This window comes from Athene noctua, chromosome 2 (genome assembly GCF_965140245.1).
Source record: "Athene noctua chromosome 2, bAthNoc1.hap1.1, whole genome shotgun sequence".
NCBI classification, from domain to species: Eukaryota; Metazoa; Chordata; class Aves; order Strigiformes; family Strigidae; genus Athene; species Athene noctua.
In genome coordinates, this window is record NC_134038.1 from 160,422,077 (window position 1) to 160,439,853 (window position 17,777).

Here is a 17,777-nt window from a genome sequence, read left to right on the forward strand (position 1 = left end):
GAGACTTCTGCATTTGGTTAATTATGAGAAGTGTCTACTCTGATCGGAATATCCCAGGACTAATCCTTAGATGTGTCAATATATTTTCAGGTACTTTTGCTTGTTTTGTAAGCACATAGTAATCACAGATTTATTTTTTTTTTTTTCACTTGGATGTTGTAGAACATAGTAGAGCATAGAAGAATTCAAATGAAAGCATCATAGCTATATTAATTTTTTCCTATGAGCATTAGTCATAGATACATCCATCTTTTAATGCACTATGCAGCAGATTTCTTGAAACTGCTGGTAGGAAACCCCATAGCAGTAGTTAAAGGAATATTTAAAATTTGGAAATACTGTGCGTTTTATTATTGATCTGCCTTATTGAAAGTAGAAACTCATGTTGTTGGGATTTTCAACAGTTTTAAGCAAATATACCTAGTTAAAATAAATTTAGAAGCAACAAAGGAAATAATTAAGAGATACTCACACTCGTATCTTTTTTAACTGTACTTGTTTCCTTTTCTAAAACTTACATCACACCTCTAAAAAGTTATATTAGTCTGCTGTAGATGGCAGGTTAATCAGAAACCTTTTACAGTGCTATTTTTTATCCTTCAGATACTTTTAAGAAAGATTGGAGTTTTAGCTGCTATCATTGTTTCTAGAACTAACAGAAATGTTTTAATAGTAATTTTTAGCAAAGTTTGCTTTTCCTCTGAGATAATTTTATTTTCAGTAAAATTTTCCCTGTTTGCAAAATAAAAAAGTATTTCACATCGCATGATCTTAAACAATAGGTCAGATAGTTAATGTCTGTGAAATTCTGCTAGGTATCATACGTTTTGTGAAGTGACTACAAACCAGGAAGAGTAGACAACATTGGGTACGCCAAATGGCCAGGATGGGCAAAGCAATGTCAAATAAGTTCCAATCATATTTAATAAGTTTGAGTTCAAAATACAATTCAGAAAGGTGGCTTCCTTAGCTGTTGATAGGAAAGTTTCTCCTACAATACCGTTCAGACACTGATAATTAGCGAGGTATGACAAGTGTTTGAAGATGACAGTAATTTCAGGTGAGATAAGGAACATCCCAGGCTATAAATTGGATTTACTTTATGGAAGCTCCCTACAGCCTAAAAAAAGGTGCTGTTTGAGGATGTTTTTCCTTACTTGGTAATTGCAGCCATCATGGTCTTTCAACTCCAAGTGCTAGAAATTAGTTGGTGTTGGCAGAAGTAGACAAGCTGTAATGTACTTGGCTTAGTCTTTCATTTTACATGTGACTTCTGGATTTGTAATTCCTTTTTCTTCCTACTTCTTGCAGTGTGTTAGGGGTGGTTTATTGGTAGGTTAAAAGCCAATGTCAAGCATTCCATACTGTAAAACTGAGAGCCTGCTGACATGCATCACTGTGCCACAGCATGACTGTTGCAATCCATCTTGACCAATGTGTTTGAAAGTTGAACTACATATAATCAATTGCACTCTTAAAACTTTAATGTCTTTGACTGCACTGTGTAGCACTACATTAATTTAGCAGTGCATTCGGCCCCTGCATTTGAGGGTCAAGAGCTTACATCACCTGGCCTGGGCAGTACCTGGCATGGCACTGCATGATTAATGCAGAAGCCTTGAATTCCACAGAGCCCGGGCAGAAAGCATGGTATAGCCCTGCTAAGGCAGTATTCACTAGAGGAGAAGCAGTAGGAGAAAATATCCCCCAAACCATTGAATCCTTAACAATCACAGGGCCTGGAAGTGCATGGCATCTTTCTGAATGTGGAGGATGAATCGCTAGCCAGTTTGCAAAAAGTGTGTGTGTGTGGAGGGTAAGGCTTTTCAAAGGTCAGGAGGAGGAAGCACACCAACACAAAGAGCATTGTTCGTATTGGAAATCATTACTTGAAATCAATCAGACTTTTCCAGAGTGCATCAGTAACTAAAGGATCCTCAGTAGCTAGTTTTCCACTCGAATAAAGTCTTTTGACAGTCAATGAGATAGGACTTGTCTTTAATGATGAATCTCCCTTTTTTAATTTTGGGGACAAACACTATATAGAAGCTGTTTGTATTCAGCAGCATCGACAACCAATCTGAATCTTGCATCCAAAAAAAAAAAGACTGTAAAAGCAAACAGAGAAAAACTTTAAATGAGCCATATTCACTGACTTACTGATTTATGTATGAGGCAGATATCACTCCCATGTTCTTTCTGAAGCAAAGTGCTCTCATGGTGGATGAAGTGGAACAAACGGTATTACTGGCTAAAACAGACTTTGCTATGTCATCAGTTATATTTTTGTTGGAAATTTAAAAAAAAAAAAAAAGAATAAGCTGACTTTATAGCTTAGAAAGAAGGAAGATTGCAAAGACACAGTGGGCAACGCTATTTCAAAAAAATCCTTTATTTGTTGGAGTACATGGAGAGACATCTAATCCAATTGAATGACTTTGAACTAAAACCAGTGTGGTTTGCAGCCTCCTGTTGAATTTCATGTTCTGTCTCACGGGTGGCAGCAGATAAACTTTGCTTGATTCCTGTAAGCGAGTTTGGAGGAGCTATAGCTCCATGAGTGTCAACAAATGTTGTAAGTTTACCATGCAAGTTTGAAGATAAATGGAATAGAATTAGTAAGTATCAGTAATAGCTTTATAATTGAAATAGTATAGACATTAGAGGTACATAGGGTGCTAGTAATCATATTAATTATTTGTTAACAGAAAGACAAAGTAATAAAATTAAAAATCAAAAAGCTTAGTTGTTCACATGCAGATCTAGGGGGACATTTTGTAACAGAAATAATTGCTTTTGCTTCATCCTCAGGGTGATATTATCTGTGTCTAATTGTTTTTCCTGAAGAAAGCAAAGCAATCTAAAATTATAAGTAATGCATAGCAATTGTAGGGGTGAAAATAACCACATTTTAGAAATTTCTTACAGCATCCCACCCCAACACAGTGAAAGGAAGCAGTGCTGCTAGGAAGGGTGAAGATAAATGGAATTACTTTTCTATTAGAAGTATAATAGATTTTATTAGTTAGTCACCTGTGCTCAGAATAGATCAGCTGTCAGGGAGAGCAAGTAGATGAACATGTACCTTGTGAGCTGTCAGGAGCAGATCAGTGTGGGTTTTTTAAATAATAATTACCCACTTCCAGAGAAACGTTTTAGACAAAAGCACAGCTGCTTTATTGATGATGCCTTTTGTGCATAAGGATGAATATTCTAGTTTGTTCTTTTCATTTTCCATGTAAATGTAATATCCTATTTCCATAAAACTCTTAGGAAATGGTGCCGTTCGCTATTAAAGCTTGCATAGTAAAATTATTTGCCAGGGATTTAATTTGATCAAAGTCACTTATTTGTAATAAAGTGCTAATAGCTAAGAGGGGCTGCTGCTTGGATTCCAGCCTGGTGATGCCCTTGCCCTCTGCAGGCCTGTGCAGCCAGCTGCCCTGGGGTGCGGTGTGGCAGGGCACACGGAAGGGATCAGCTTGCTTTGCACCCTGACCAGCGCTCAGCGGTGGAGGCAACTGTTTGCTTCCTTGTGGTCGGAGGAGCTCTGCGAGCACCAGATCCACTGTTCTGGCACAGTTTAATGGCCTGTCTGGTCTGGCAGCTTCATTGCCATGAGGTCTGGGGGCAGGAAGCTCTGCAGCTGGTGGTGGAGGGAGTCTGCGGCACATGTTTGGCTCCTGGGGCCACCTACGAGTCGGAACGGAGCAGCCATGGTCTGGGTCAGATCTGGTGGGGGCTGGACTTGGGGGGGAAGGTTTTAAATCTGCAATATGTTGAAACCATCCCAGAGTTCAGAAGATCTGCTTTGATCTTCACTATCCTAACATTGCACGTTGTGTACAGCCACCTTTGTTCTGCCGCAGACACTGCTTCCAGGCCGCTCCCGTCCGGCTGCTCTGCTTCCCGCCCCTACAAAACACGGCAGAAGCTGGAGTTAAGGACTGAGCCTTTACGGAGCTTTGTCAAATTATATTTAATTTAATTTTGGCACTGTAGCCCAGTGACAGAGCAACTTGTGCAGCAGAACAGGACTCTGGATATGGAACTGAGCTAGTGCTGGCAGCAGTGATGAGAAGAATCTAGCCTGCTTAAAGTTGTTTTCCAGGGCTGGCTAGGGACTGGCTTTAGATCAACTCCCTTAGGAAAATCACATCCCCACCACAGAGAAAGGAAAGCAGAGCAGTGCTAAATTTGATGGCAGACTTGACATTGGGGACTCTTCCTACGCACTGGTAGGCAGTAGAAGAGGTTGGCTGAGACCGTTGTGCAGTGTTTATGGCAGTGCTGCTCTTCTTCTCCGTGGAGCAGATGAACAAAATCCTTTAACCCAAATGAGCAAATATCCATATACCCATATTTTCAGCTACAGGCCCTGTTTGGACGTTACAAGAATAATCATTTTATCTGCACATTTTTGCAAACAATGGGAACAATGGTACCACACAGAAGCTGTAAGACTTATATTATGCATGTGTTTTAAAAATCCTCTCTTACTGCCGCCTCTTGTGAGTTTATGAATCTAAATGTGACAGGATTTATCAGAATTCCAAAGAACAGAAGAGAAAAATAATTAACTATGTGTTCTGGTTAACTAATATCGCACTCAAAAACTCATTGAAGGATAGATAGGTTTCTGTGGGAGGGCGGTTTTTTTCATCTTCATATGAAGTGTGGGAAAATGACTGTAGCTAGAGGCAAGATGTTGATCAAGGTCAGTCCTGGATCTGGTTGCGTTGAAAAGCTTTCTGGTGCCAAGCTGTTCAAAGCCTGAGCACATGGACATAGTCTACTAGCCCTGAGGTTTGTGTCAGAAAAAGATTGCCTCTCTTCCATCTTCTCCCATCTCTCTTCCCTGTCTCCAACGACCCAGTCATGAGGAATGTAGGGGGAATTTCACTCCTTTCTGCAGCCCTGCGTGTGGTTATTTGCTAGGATCATTCGGCTATCTTCCTTTAACAAATTCAGTGGTTTTCACCATTAGATGAATCATATCAACTTGGCGGTGTAGCGGCTTTCAAAATAGCAAGTACTTTTAGGTTATTTGCCGTCATGTCAAACCAGAGCTTCAGACCTACATACCAAGACAGAACGCCATTGTTTTTAGCTAATCTTGGGTTTCTGTGTTGTAACAGATTGGCATTCTCAGCTTTGTGTGACTAGCTGATGTCTCTAAAGCATGGCAGCGTAATAGGATGATGTGCACTATGAGGTGTCTTATGGATGTTTATAACTAAGACAATTCATTAGCTGATGCAGCTCAGCATTACTCTTGCCCCTTTTTCCCATGAGAATAACGTTCTCTATCTCACAACACAAAGCAGAGATAGACCAAAATAGCAACAAGTTATTTTGTCTAGATTATATGCAAGATCTCTACAGTAGTGACTGTCAAACTGAAGCTGTATTTTATTTCTGCAGCTGTTTCTTCAGTGCCCTACCACTATTATTAATAGTACCTGTCACTTGTACATCCCCTCAGAGTTGTAGGTAGTTTGATAAACATTATACAAACTTACTGGAAAGCATCAAAAATGAAGTAAACACACTGCTTCTTACTGGCTAAACTAAATTCTCTAAATTGCTTCATGGCCTGGCTTTGCCTTTAGCTTAGTGAAAAAATCTTCCAGACCAGCTAGTTCACTGACTTTCTTTTTTTATACTTACATTTTTGGTAAATCACTTCTACTATTGTAGTATTAGTACAGCTTTATCATACCTAGATGGGAGAGGCACTACTGAAAATAGTATATACAGTTTCCGTGTCAGACTTTCCAGGCCACTTTAATTAAGAGGCTAAAGTGATTTTGAACAGACACTGGAGCGTATCTTGTTAGTAGTACTAAAATGCTGCTAATAGCCGTAGAACTTCCTGCAGTTAATGTTTCTTGTTGGTTTTGGTGAAGGAGCAGTAGCAGCAGAGACATTAGTGTAGGAAGTGCTCAACTTCTTGGCATCATTTTTATCGGCTTATCATTTTAAATTGCCACCAAGCAGGTGATATGACAGGAGGAGTTCAAGCTATTCTTACAGTACTACCATGATTACAAAGCTGGAAAAAATATGTAGAAAAAATATGTGTACTGGAAATAAATGTGTAAACTTCTGACAGCCATTTGCATTTCTGAAGGCTCACCCAACATGGGTGGTTTCTAGCCAGGGTAGAACACACAGTTCTGTTAACATATTTTTCTCTCTTTTTAAACTAAATCATTAAACCTTGCCAGCCAGTGCTTTTGTTGTCACCTCCTGCGTTCCCACCGATGTGAGGCCAGGCAGCCTGTGCTGCAGAGCCCCTGCCCGGAGTCTTTGCCAGCATCTGATCCAGTGGAATAACAACTTGGTCCTGCCTGCTGGGCCCCCTTCACCCCGTATCCTCTCAATGCTTTTGTGAGCCCGTTCATACGAATCTGTTGAGATTACAAAACCATTGTTCTGTGCTACAAAAACAGATATTAAAAGTTACAATAGTTTACAATGAAAATTGCTCAGTGCAGTCTCTGCTTATTCAAAACTTCTTTCGGCCCTGAGGGGATCTGTGCCATGATAGGCTAGCCTGTCCCCTCCCAGCAGACTCGGCAAGTCTTTATGGTACTTCTGTGTTGTGTCAGTATTGAAAATAGTGCGTGTTTTATTGTAAATTACTGTTATTTGCGACTTCCAGTTTTGCAGTTCCCACTGCACAGAGATCAAGGACCCAATTTTTCCTTTGTATCCATCAGTGTAAATCAAGATTAACTCCAGTGAAGTCAGTCTAACCACAAGTGTAAAACTAGGAAGAAGGAAAGGAAAATCAGTCTATAAACCATTTGGTTTTTATTTTTAAATAGCAAAATTAATGCTGCTGTTCTGCAGACACAGGGTGACCTGCAAAGTACTAGCTCATGCGTTACTAATGCATCTCCATTTAAATGCAGATTTTGCTCCTAACACAGAACTTCAGGGAAATCCTCTCCAGATAAACCGTAATAGGATACCAAATGGTAATTCAATATTTCACTTTAACTTGTGTTTCAGCTTATTGATCTTAATTTTCTATCATTTTGATGCAGCATTTGCCTAGGGGGAAGAGGATTACATTCACTATAATAAGGCTTTTAATTAATAATTAATTATTTTGATATTCCAAACATCCATGCCAGCAGTGGCAATCAGCTTGTATTCCTGTAGCTATTTCTATTTTCAGTGGTGGAAACCAGCAAGGTGTAACTTTACCTATTTCAGGAAGTAATTGAGACACACAGCTGAGAAAAGTAATCATAGTATAGACATCACAGTATCTATGTAGGACATACTTATCGTGACAGTGTTTTGTTCTCAGTCATTGCTGGTAATACTAGTAAGACCCTGACTTGCTGGTGAAATCCCATGAGGTGGGGACATTTGTGCTACACCGCTGCATTCATGGGCTTTCCAAAATGTTTCCATTTGCCTCCGTGTCTTCGGATAACAGACATGAGGCGTGAGCGTTGGGCCATTCTCACACCAAAATCACTTCCTTCACTAAATCTGCGCCTTGCTAAGGAAGGACTTGCACCTCGTGAACTCCTCTTCCAGCATGACCATTAGATACTGTGGTTAAAAGCCTCTCTCTCAGCTGTCCAGATTTCGCTGTGGCTTTGGGACAGATGTAGGAATAACCAGAGGGCCTGCTTGTTCAATTAAGCCTTTCAAATTAATGGCATAATTTGCTTTTGCCATATATGATATGTTTAAGAAGCAGCTTTTTCTCTGTATGTGCCTCCCTCAAGTCCTGCTTAAGTGCAGTTTACAAGATGTGCATGAGACCTTGATATAAGCTCTCTTCTGCTGGACTGAACTTTAAGTATCCTAAATAGTACAATGAAGTCATAGAAATAATGTTTGTAAGTCTACTAGATCATGAATACCGTTATTAAGAGGAATAACCTGATACTGAGAGTTAATGTTTTTGCAGCACCTAACATGATGAGACCCAATCTAGTTACAATTACTCCACACTATTTCTCCGTTTCCAGGCTGAAAGCCTGCAGCACGACAGTGAACACATTGCAAGCAAAGCTGAGGTCTCATTTTCTGTACCATTAAGTAAAAAATAAAACTCCCAACCACAGTAGAGGTATAAATATGATAACAATTTTTAAAATACATTTTCAGATTTGGGGGGTTTTGTTTGGTTTTTTATATAGCTTGATTACTTACAAGGGTGCATTTTGTTAGCATTTCCAAGTGTTCTGGCAGCCATAAGATTCATCAGTTTTCAAAAGCTTACATCTGAGATTAAAATTTTCCACATGGCATCCTTACAATTGTGTGTTTAAAAAAAAAAAAGTATCAAAAGATGAGCAATAAAAGCAATAAAATAGTGGAAATGGGCAGTCTTGGCATTAATGAGACCTCCTTTATCATATAATTTGTTCAGCAAAAGAGATGTCTAAGAAATAATGATCTCTGTGATTATGCTCCTTTGGGAAGCTCACATGTGAGCCCTCAGATATCTTCTCTAAATTATTTCCAACACTCTCAAACCCTGACAGATTCAACCACCTGCTAAACAAAATAAAAACTAGGAGAAGATTCCACTACCACATCAAAATAAGCCCTGCCCATGACCATGTTTATGTCTGAGTTAGTGATATGTTGCAATTCATCAGACAGAAATGACAATCTTTCGTTACTGATCAGAACGCTGAGCACACCATAAAAACCTGTCTCATAATAGATTTATTTATTTTGTTGGGTTTGGGGGTTTTTTTCCCAAAAAAAGGCAAGAGTAGCATTTGAAGTCCACAGTTGTCAGACTTCAAAACGACACCATAGAACTACTACTTTGCAGCCTTCTCATGTAATCACTCATGGCCCCCATGGGTTTTCTTGAAGGCATGGCCACCTAGGCTCAGGGCCCCTGAGACAGGATGACTTTACAGATGAGGAATAATGAAATAGCTACATTGGAGGAGCTGGGTAGTTTTCTCATCAACAGCCTATTATCACTAAACACAGTTTGACTGGAACCAAAGCACTAAGAAAAACTTCAGGGATAAAAAATGTCTAGCACTGCTGGAAGAGGGGGGTTGTTTTCAATGAATCACTTCTGGTTTTATCCAACCAGATAAATCAGCTCTTGAAGGTTCTCATTAAAAACAAAAGATTTGTCTAAAAGAATTATTTCAGTGATTCAAAATAAAATTTAATTAGAGCATTCTAGAAATCCTAGGGTTTTTGTAATTTAGATTTTTTTAAAAAAAATCACAATGTGAAATCCTTTATTAAAATAATTTTTGGTATCCATCAAAACTATACATGCTAAATATTAGAAAATAAAAAGGAATGCACTTCATAAAAGAAATCTCAACAGCAAGAACGGGGATTTTTTTTATAAGTGTTTTTTCCCAAGACATAAGCTCTTGTTAACAAGAATAAGAGCCATTTAAAAAAAGGGAATGGATCAGGTGTGAATTGATAAAACTTCCCACTTCTTTGACCTTGTAAACTTCACATCATAATGCATGACACAGCAGATGTTTTCCTAGAAGCAGTAGGTATATACATCCTCTTACTTCCTTTACTGTCTTAAACCTAGTTTTTCACATTTATTACTGTTCACTTATTGAATGGATAGCATGCATTTTTAATTTAGTTGAAATGTTGGCTGGTTGTGAAACCAAGTACTTGGAATTGGTCCATTTGAGCCACGTGAATCAGCAGTACTGTTTTATAGGGATTTTTTTTTGTTTTTTCACTTCAACATTTCAAACTGTGATCCTTGTGCAGCAGAAAATCTGGTAAAGATAAAAGGCTCCATCTAGTGGGCAAGAACTTTTTATGTAAAAAAAAAAAGGCAAGATTTTCACTTAGTTTTATGCATGAAGAAATACTGCTTTAGATTTTGTTTCATTAAGCTGCCATGTTGTTGTTAATTCTTGCCTTCTACAGAGCCGTTTTTTCATATGCAAAGCTGAAACATTAAGAATTATTCTGACAGTCTTCACAAGAAGCAATAAATGATACTAAATGAGTGGGTTTATACAGAAGAGTCGATCCACAAAGCTCTTCCTCCCTCCACCTTCAAGCTTCAATATATAGTAACCAAAAATGGATCATTTTTGTGTCAACAAATAATTTAAACAATTTAAGGTTCTTTCCTGCTTAAAACTGACTGGAAACATTCGTAACTTGACCACAACACTTAACACAGTATTTTGGGAGTATTTTTACAAAGGGAGCTCTGCCTGTGTTTTACCTCATCTTCATTAAATGACCTGTTTACCTGCAAAGGGTGAAATCTGCGTTCTCTGGCAACTCAGTCCAGTGCATCAGCCTCTGCAGTCTCTTCCAAAGGCAAACACAAAACTCCCTCCTGGCATTTGTCTAGGAGCCTGCCTAGCACTGCTGTGTGTCTAAAAATCATCCTGATAGAATCTAGCATCCTTATTTTAGGTACATAATTGATTTAGTACAGTAATTTTTCTTCCTCTTTTCTGAACTTCTGTACTGCATTGCAGTTATGCTCCAACCCCCTGAGAGATTCAAGTGGCAGGACTCTTCAGTTTAAAGCAGTAGTGAAACTCGGCAGTTACTTCAACCAGATAGCAGCTAAAACCTTCTCTTCAGTTCATTGCAGGCTAACAAGAGTGGGAGCAGGAACAAGTAGCAGCAAGTACAGATTTGGCAGAAAAGACACTGAACCACAGTGTATGTCTTGCCTTTTGTCAGACTCTCATCTCTCACTTTCAAGCCATACAGCCTGGCAAGATCAATTCCTCCTGTGCAGCCTTCAACAATGGGTGGACAGTGTAACATGCATTGTAATAATATATTACCATACCCGTTTACTGTAGCCCGTGTTCACATCCATGATCTGAGTATTTGCGTCCTGTGCAAATCACAAAAATTAAGAGTTTAGTATGTTGTTTTGCACACTTCCTGATCACAGGGAGACCTCCATTTGCAGTGGGCTGCTTGATAGAAAATCCAGACGATTCTTCCTTCACTATTATTGCACTATTTGGAAATTCTGACAGGCCGCACACTTGCAAATCTGCCTGAACAGTTCTCCCCAGCTGCAGCTTTCCTTGTATCCTCCATGGGAATGTAACTCCCTGGCACCAGTGAATAAGAGCTGTCAGTTGGCTGGTTTTACGGACTAAAACAAAGGATAGTCTTAGAGTTCTTACTCAGGACCTTTATATGAGTAAGGACTGACACAGAACTGACTAGTGTTAAAGCACCTTTGGGGAAGTTTATATGTTTGCAAAATAGAAGCAATGCTATCTCCAAAAGGGAGAAAATGGAAAATAAGTTAGAAACTGCATTTTTTGGTTTAAGGGCAGCTTGTATCTTTGGTCTCAGCTTGTAGGAAGTCTTTGTAACCCTTAAAACATGTCAGCTAAACCAATACAGAATGGTTGTTTAAAACTTCCAAGAATATTTCAAAATTGTCATTACAATTGCGCTGTTAGCTGTGTTAAACTCTCATAAAATTGACATTAGCTGTTTGTTAGAGTAATGGCACTTGGTTTCTAAGGCACATGGACACCTACCTCACTAGGTATGCAATAGAAGAAAAGTCACTTATTTCGGAAGTTGTTAAATATCATCACTTTTAAGCGCTGGCCTTTGCTCCAGAACTGTTCACATTTAAAGAGATTATAGGCTTGTTGCTGAGCTAAAGCAAATCCCACATTTGGAACCACAGCAAGATCCTCTGCTTCGTTTTACTTTTAGTACCTCATGTAGCACTGGTACTTAAGCTGATGCTAAAAAATACAAGATTCCAGATGTGAAACTCACTCTGGGTAACATTTGACAATCTGCTTTTGTAATAATCTGCTGTAAACTCAAAATGCTAATTGGGGATTATGTATTAATTTATTCCCTCTACAGGTCATTGTATAGTCTCATACAAGCCTTCTAATTAATATTTAGCATAGCTATTTTAGATATTGTTTATCTGGGTTAGATTTACTCAGCTGGGTTTTTTCCTCTTTGCAGGAGCAGCAGTCCTTACAACAATAAATGTACATCACTGCATTTGTTTCAAGAGTACCACTAAATCTCTTTACTTATTTTTCCTAGGTAACCAGCTGCTGAAGTTTGGGGCACTCGTCAGTACCTCCAACACCTATGATGGCTCTGGCATTGTGACCATTGAGACAGACAAGCCTTTGCTGTGGACAATGGCTATCAAAAGATAACATCAGCTACAGCTGCCATTCTGATCTGACTCAACTCCAATCTGCTGAATTCAGACAGTAAAGCTGTTCCAAAAGATATAAGCAGGCATTGATTTTATGTACTGAATGGAAAACAGGTCTGAAATAAAAAGTTGGTTGAGATCAAATCAAGATTAGTAGCAATAACTGAGTACTTCATTCTAGTACCTCACTCTACTTAATCAGAAGACACATGAGCTACCACCCAATACAATCACAACAGAAGTGAATATAAAGAAACTGCTACTGCTTATCTGGTTAGTTCAGACTATTTTTCAGAAGCATTTTATTCCAATACTGAACTATTTTTTCTCCTTTTGCCAGAAGGAAATACAGTACACAGTTGCACATAGCATAACTACATTAAAAGGTGATAGCACTAAGAGCAGTTAATCTCATTTTTCTGTCCTAGTTTGTAGCATATGTAGGTGCTGGTGAAGGTTTCTCAAAAGAGTAATAATTGAACTTTTCTACTTACAAAGCAAGTTTGTATGCTGAAGAAGCTTCAGTTTTGCTGTAATACCAATATCAGATTTCCCAGTGCTTTTAAGTCTGTAATAGAAGTAGCACTGTAACTTCTGCAAGCTTTTTGGAGTGAAATATAAATTTCTTAATCTCTATCTGAGGAAGAGCATTGCACCTACCAGTTTTTGCAAGCTTATTTTTTAAAATTAAAACATTCAGTCATTTAATAATGGAAGCTTCCAGGTCAACAAATTCAGAGCCCTTCATAATTCAATGTGCAGTTGTCTTACAGAACCAGTATCCAAATCAGTTGTATACCCTGTTCAACAGTGGGAGCAAGTTGTTGATTCACTGAAGGACTGCTTACTATCTCTGGCAACTAAATTAACCTCAAACTGTACATCTTAGTAACTAACTAAGTTTGGCTTTCTTAACTATGCCATCGGGATCAGGACAGGCAATGCAAGTTCTTCATTTAATGGAGTTGTTTTTCCAGTCATTTACATAAAATAACCTAACAGGACTTCCAAATGCAGAAAGGATTTTGGGATAATAACAGTGATTCTGGAAATTCATGACAAGAATTCCAGTTGATAGACTTTTAAATTACCACTGTGGAGGACACAGTAATGCTGTTTTCTTGCTGCCTACTTTTGCTGGAACAATGCTGTTTACCAAGCAGTGAATTAATTTACTAGCAGTAAATTAAGCATTGGAACAGCTTCTGGAGAGGCTGTACAGTTGTTACCCTTGGAGGCTGGACTAGAGACCTCCTCCCAAGGTCCCATCCTACCCAATTCTGTTACAGTTGAAAGTAGTAACAAAACAAAACAAAACACCCACTCTACTACTACTAAAAAAAAAAAAGCCTGTCATGTAGACAAGTATGATCACATACAGAGGAATAAAAAGGAATCAGATGACAAGAATGTCTGAAAACCCAAACTGAGCTTGTTTAATAGCAAACAAGTTAAAGCTGTGAAGTCTTTGCAGCAAGTGTCACAACGTCTTGTTCTTCATGATGAATATTCAGCCGCCTCTGTTGAGAGAGCAAAGTAATCAGTTTCAGCTAATCAAGTGTGATCAGATCCCATCTGAAGTCTAATTCATCCTCCCACCAGTGCCTTGTTAGGACAAACATTACTACAGTTACAGCTTATCCCCTATTTTCAAACATTTCTCTAGGTCCTAGAGGACCACTCTTAGAGGTATAAGCAAGCCACATGTCACAGTCATGGGACAGTATTTAACCTGCTCAAGTGCTAGGACAGGGATTGCATCAGCTCTGGGCAATCAAGAGTTTTAATTGGTAGTGTTAATCGGACAGTACCATGGCTGCCAGTCAACTTAATGGGCAAGTTTTTCAAGCTGCAACGTCCACTCCAATAGGTATTTTACAGAAACTTTACACATAAAGTTTCAAGCATATCTAGCACTCCATAAATGAAACGAGACCAACTTTGTTCTGAGCCCTGTCATCTTCCAGCACAATCACTCACTTTTCTCTACCTTACCACCCATGCATTTACTTTGGATAACCAATGATAAACTGGAAACAGTAAGTAAGATGCAAATAACTTAAGTGTTCTGTGGTCAAACACACACCGCAGAACTGGAAATCAAAGTCTTTGACATTCAGTTTTGAAGCAGAATACGCAAAAAAACCCTGAAGTACGCTCCTAATATTTTGTGGCATGCTAAATTAATAACCTACTTCTCGATCAAGTCCTCTGAATCAAGCAATACCTGCCATATTACACTAACATGTGAAATGCACAGATACAGAAGCAACATGGATCCCACAGGGCTCACTAACATCCTCTGTCTCAAACTGAGCAGGTAAAAATGAATGTAGAATTTAATGAAATTGAAGGTCGTATTTACTTACACAATGATATTGTTGATTGGGATATGGATCAATTTGACAAAGAAACCAATAAATCCCATTATCGCAAAGCCTATTGCTGTTGCCATGGCTATCTTCTGGAACTCTGCAAAAAGAAAAAAAAATTTAGTCTAGGAAGCCTCATGTATGCCATACAGGAGATGTGCACTACAGTGACCATAGGAGAGAGCTCTCTTTAGAAAATGGTAATGTTAACACAGGAAGAAGTTCAAAAGCAAACTGCATTGACACTGAGAAACAAATCCACCTTTTCAGAAAACAGATGAGACTAAGAGAGAAGATGCTGTTTTCCACAAAGCATGGCAGATCTAAGGTTTTTTAAATAATAAGCAGAATCAAAAATACCCACAGTCCATAACAATTCATGGAACATGTATTCCATTAGCTTTCCTTCATATCCCTACAAGCCCTGAAAATAATCACCAATACAATATCAGAAACTGAAAAGCTGAATTAATGTTTGTCACAGGAAGACATCATCTTAAGTTCCCTCAAAAGTCAAGCACTTAAGTGATAGTCTCAATTATGTTAAGAAGCAACCTGAAGTGGACTAAGTCAACAACCCCTCATAACCCTGCCAGTCAGTGAATGAAGTTCCTTACTGATCTCAAAAGACGTCAGTGAACTTCACCCTGCACATGTGAATAAAGCATCGTAACTACTACCATTAAGGACAACCAGTTGGACCCTGGTTGTAGTTATAGCTTCTCTCTAATGTCTTTGAGACAGTTCAGAAACCTCTTCTATACTTTCAGCAACAAAGTTCTTCCTGTCCCAATCAGGCAGTCACTGACAGCTACAAAGTACTGAACAGGCACTGCAAAAAGCAATCCAAGCTCCTTTCCAGTCTCCAAAAATGATGCATTTCCTCCAAGGTCACATAACAAAAAGTTTTCTCCAGAATTTCCCTCAGGTTAACTGCAATCAGTCAAACTTTGACTGCTGCATGTCTTTGAAAAGTGCACCCAAGTTTTTCAGAGATTAGTTTACCTAACACGTGAAAATTATTACTTGCCTGTCTTAAAATTGCTAATTTTAACTACTTTGCCTGTTTCATGTGTTTTAGTTCCACTCACACACCTCCGTACACACCATAAAAGGATGCATTCAAGTTTATTATATCCAGAACCATAAACCAAATAACATTTGGACAATTGCTCAAGTTAAGACCTCACATTGGAAGCTGAGAAACCTTGACAACAAACAAAACAACAGAAGTGACACATGGAAAGATACATGGTAAGATATAAGATGAAATAAGGATTGTGTTCTGGTTTATTGTGTGTTTTACCTTTCCTGTCAGGCTTGGTGCATCTTTTAACAAGTCGTATAGAGTCTTTTACAAACTGACGGCTGGGTTCCACAAATTGCATTACCTGATCCATGACTACCTGTGAAGATGAATGGATTTAGTATTAGTGGTGCCACATATATACCGAAAAGGAGAAATTTTTAATTATAGAAGCATAAGGAGCAGTTACTTACAGAATTTGTAAAGACTTAATATAAATTAAAATATAATGTTCCAACATAAGTAGACTTTAGAGGATACTTCCACTTTGCAGAAAATAAAGACACTGTATCAATACATGAACATGAAGGCCCACCACTGCCTGCAAAAAATATGAAGTTTTGCCTTTCAGCACAGAAGAGGAAAGCAACACCTCCAACACAGCCTGCTTTCAGCTTCTGTCCTACACTGTGTTTCTGAGAGCGCTACTGAAAGCATCTGAACAGGCAAAAGTCACCCGTTTCAAGAAACCCCAAGCCAGAGGCTGCTGGAGGGCTGGCGAGCACCAAGGGAAATCACTGAATTGTCTAGGTTGGAAAGGACCTTGAAGATCACCCAGTCCAACCATTAACCTCACACTGACAGTTCCCAACTCCACCAGATCCCTCAGCGCTGGGTCAACCCGACTCTTCAACCCCTCCAGGGATGGGGACTCCACCCCTGCCCTGGGCAGCCCATTCCAACACCCAACAACCCCTTCTGGAAAGAAATACTTCCTAATAGTCAGTCTAAATCTTCCCTGGTGCAACTTGAGGCCATTCCCTCTTGTCCTATCGCCTGTTCCTTGGTTCAAGAGACTCATCCCCCCTCTCTGCACCCTCCTCTCAGGGAGCTGCAGAGGGCGATGAGGTCTCCCCTCAGCCTCCTCTTCTCCAGACTAAACCCCCCAGTTCCCTCAGCCACTCCCCATCAGACCTGTGCTCCAGACCCTGCACCAGCTCCGTTGCCCTTCTCTGGACACGCTCGAGTCATTCAATGGCCTTTTTGGAGTGAGGGGCCCAAAACTGAACCCAGTCATCGAGGGGCGGCCTCACCAGTGCCGAGTACAGGGGTCAGATCCCTTCCCTGTCCCTGCTGGCCACGCTATTGCTGACACAAGCCAGGATGCCGTTGGCCTCCTTGGCCACCTGGGCACACTGCTGGCTCCTGTTCAGCCGGCTGTCAATCAACCCCCCCAGGTCCCTCTCTGACTGGCAGCCTTCCAAAAATACCACGGCCTAATCTCCCTCAAAAGCAGCCCCTGCCAGCGCGCCCACCCCACGCGGGACATGCGGCCTGCGGGACCTGCCGCCGTTTATCAGCAGGGGCTCTCTGAGAAGAGCGTCCCCAACATCAGCCCCCTCAGGTCTCCCTGCCACTCCCCCCGCCTCACCACTGCGGCCGAGGCCGGGCCGCCCCGCCTGACCCAGCTCCCCAAATCCCGCCGGCCTCGCTCCAAGGGACTCCCGCAGCCCGCCGGGGGAGGCCGGCCCAGCGCCCCCAACGGCTCCCTGACGGGGCTCTCCGGCCGCGGGGCGCCCCTGGGCAGGGCAGGGCACGACAGGGCAGGGCAGGGGACAGGCCGGGGGTGCCCGCACGGCTCTTACCAGTTGCGCCGCCGGGCGAAGGCCACGTCGCACAGCGGCTGGGGGAGGTGACGTCACCACGCACGGCGTACGCGCAGCCGCGCCGCTTCCGGGCGGGGTGGGGCGGAGCGGCCTTGTTTTAAGAAAAAGGGGGATGTTGGTGGTGGGGTGGTTTGTTGTTTTCTTTCTCCCTTTTTTTCCCCTTCCTTTCTGGTTCCCAGGCACCCCCCTCCTCACTGGCGAGGCAGCCACACGGCCCCGTGGCTGGCCAGGGCCTGTTGCCAGGGGCAGGGGAGCCCCCCCAGCCCCACGGGGGCGAGTCGCCGGCACCTCGGGGCGGGTAGCCAGCGGGA

At 40.8% G+C, this 17,777-nt stretch overlaps 2 protein-coding genes across 8 annotated transcripts in view; one reads left to right on the forward strand and one right to left on the reverse strand.

The window, feature by feature from the left end:
* The window catches only part of TPK1 (thiamin pyrophosphokinase 1), a 320,623-nt gene extending 307,170 nt beyond the window's left edge, over nt 1-13,453 (forward strand). For all 4 annotated transcript variants that reach the window (XM_074900881.1, XM_074900880.1, XM_074900883.1 and 1 more), the window contains one exon: nt 12,061-13,453. In XM_074900881.1, coding sequence (XP_074756982.1) covers nt 12,061-12,179 — 119 coding nt within the window. In that variant the 3' untranslated portion in view covers nt 12,180-13,453. The remainder of the gene's footprint in view (nt 1-12,060) is intronic.
* Nucleotides 13,454-13,591: 138 nt separating this feature from the next.
* Nucleotides 13,592-17,513, reverse strand: SEC61G (SEC61 translocon subunit gamma). Of its 4 annotated transcripts, none has more exons than XM_074900886.1 (5): nt 17,446-17,463; nt 16,054-16,181; nt 15,860-15,959; nt 14,551-14,653; nt 13,592-13,701 (listed from the first exon to the last, which is right to left on the reverse strand). In XM_074900886.1, the coding sequence occupies exons 3-5, from the start codon at nt 15,951-15,953 to the stop codon at nt 13,692-13,694; spliced, it is 207 nt and encodes a 68-aa protein (XP_074756987.1). In that variant the 5' UTR covers nt 15,954-15,959; nt 16,054-16,181; nt 17,446-17,463; the 3' UTR covers nt 13,592-13,691. The 4 variants fall into 4 exon arrangements, with proteins under 4 accessions (XP_074756987.1, XP_074756986.1, XP_074756985.1 ...); XM_074900885.1 differs by lacking the exon at nt 17,446-17,463 and adding an exon at nt 17,232-17,375; XM_074900884.1 differs by lacking the exon at nt 16,054-16,181 and having other exon boundaries at nt 17,446-17,513.
* Between the last annotated feature and the right edge of the window lie 264 nt (nt 17,514-17,777).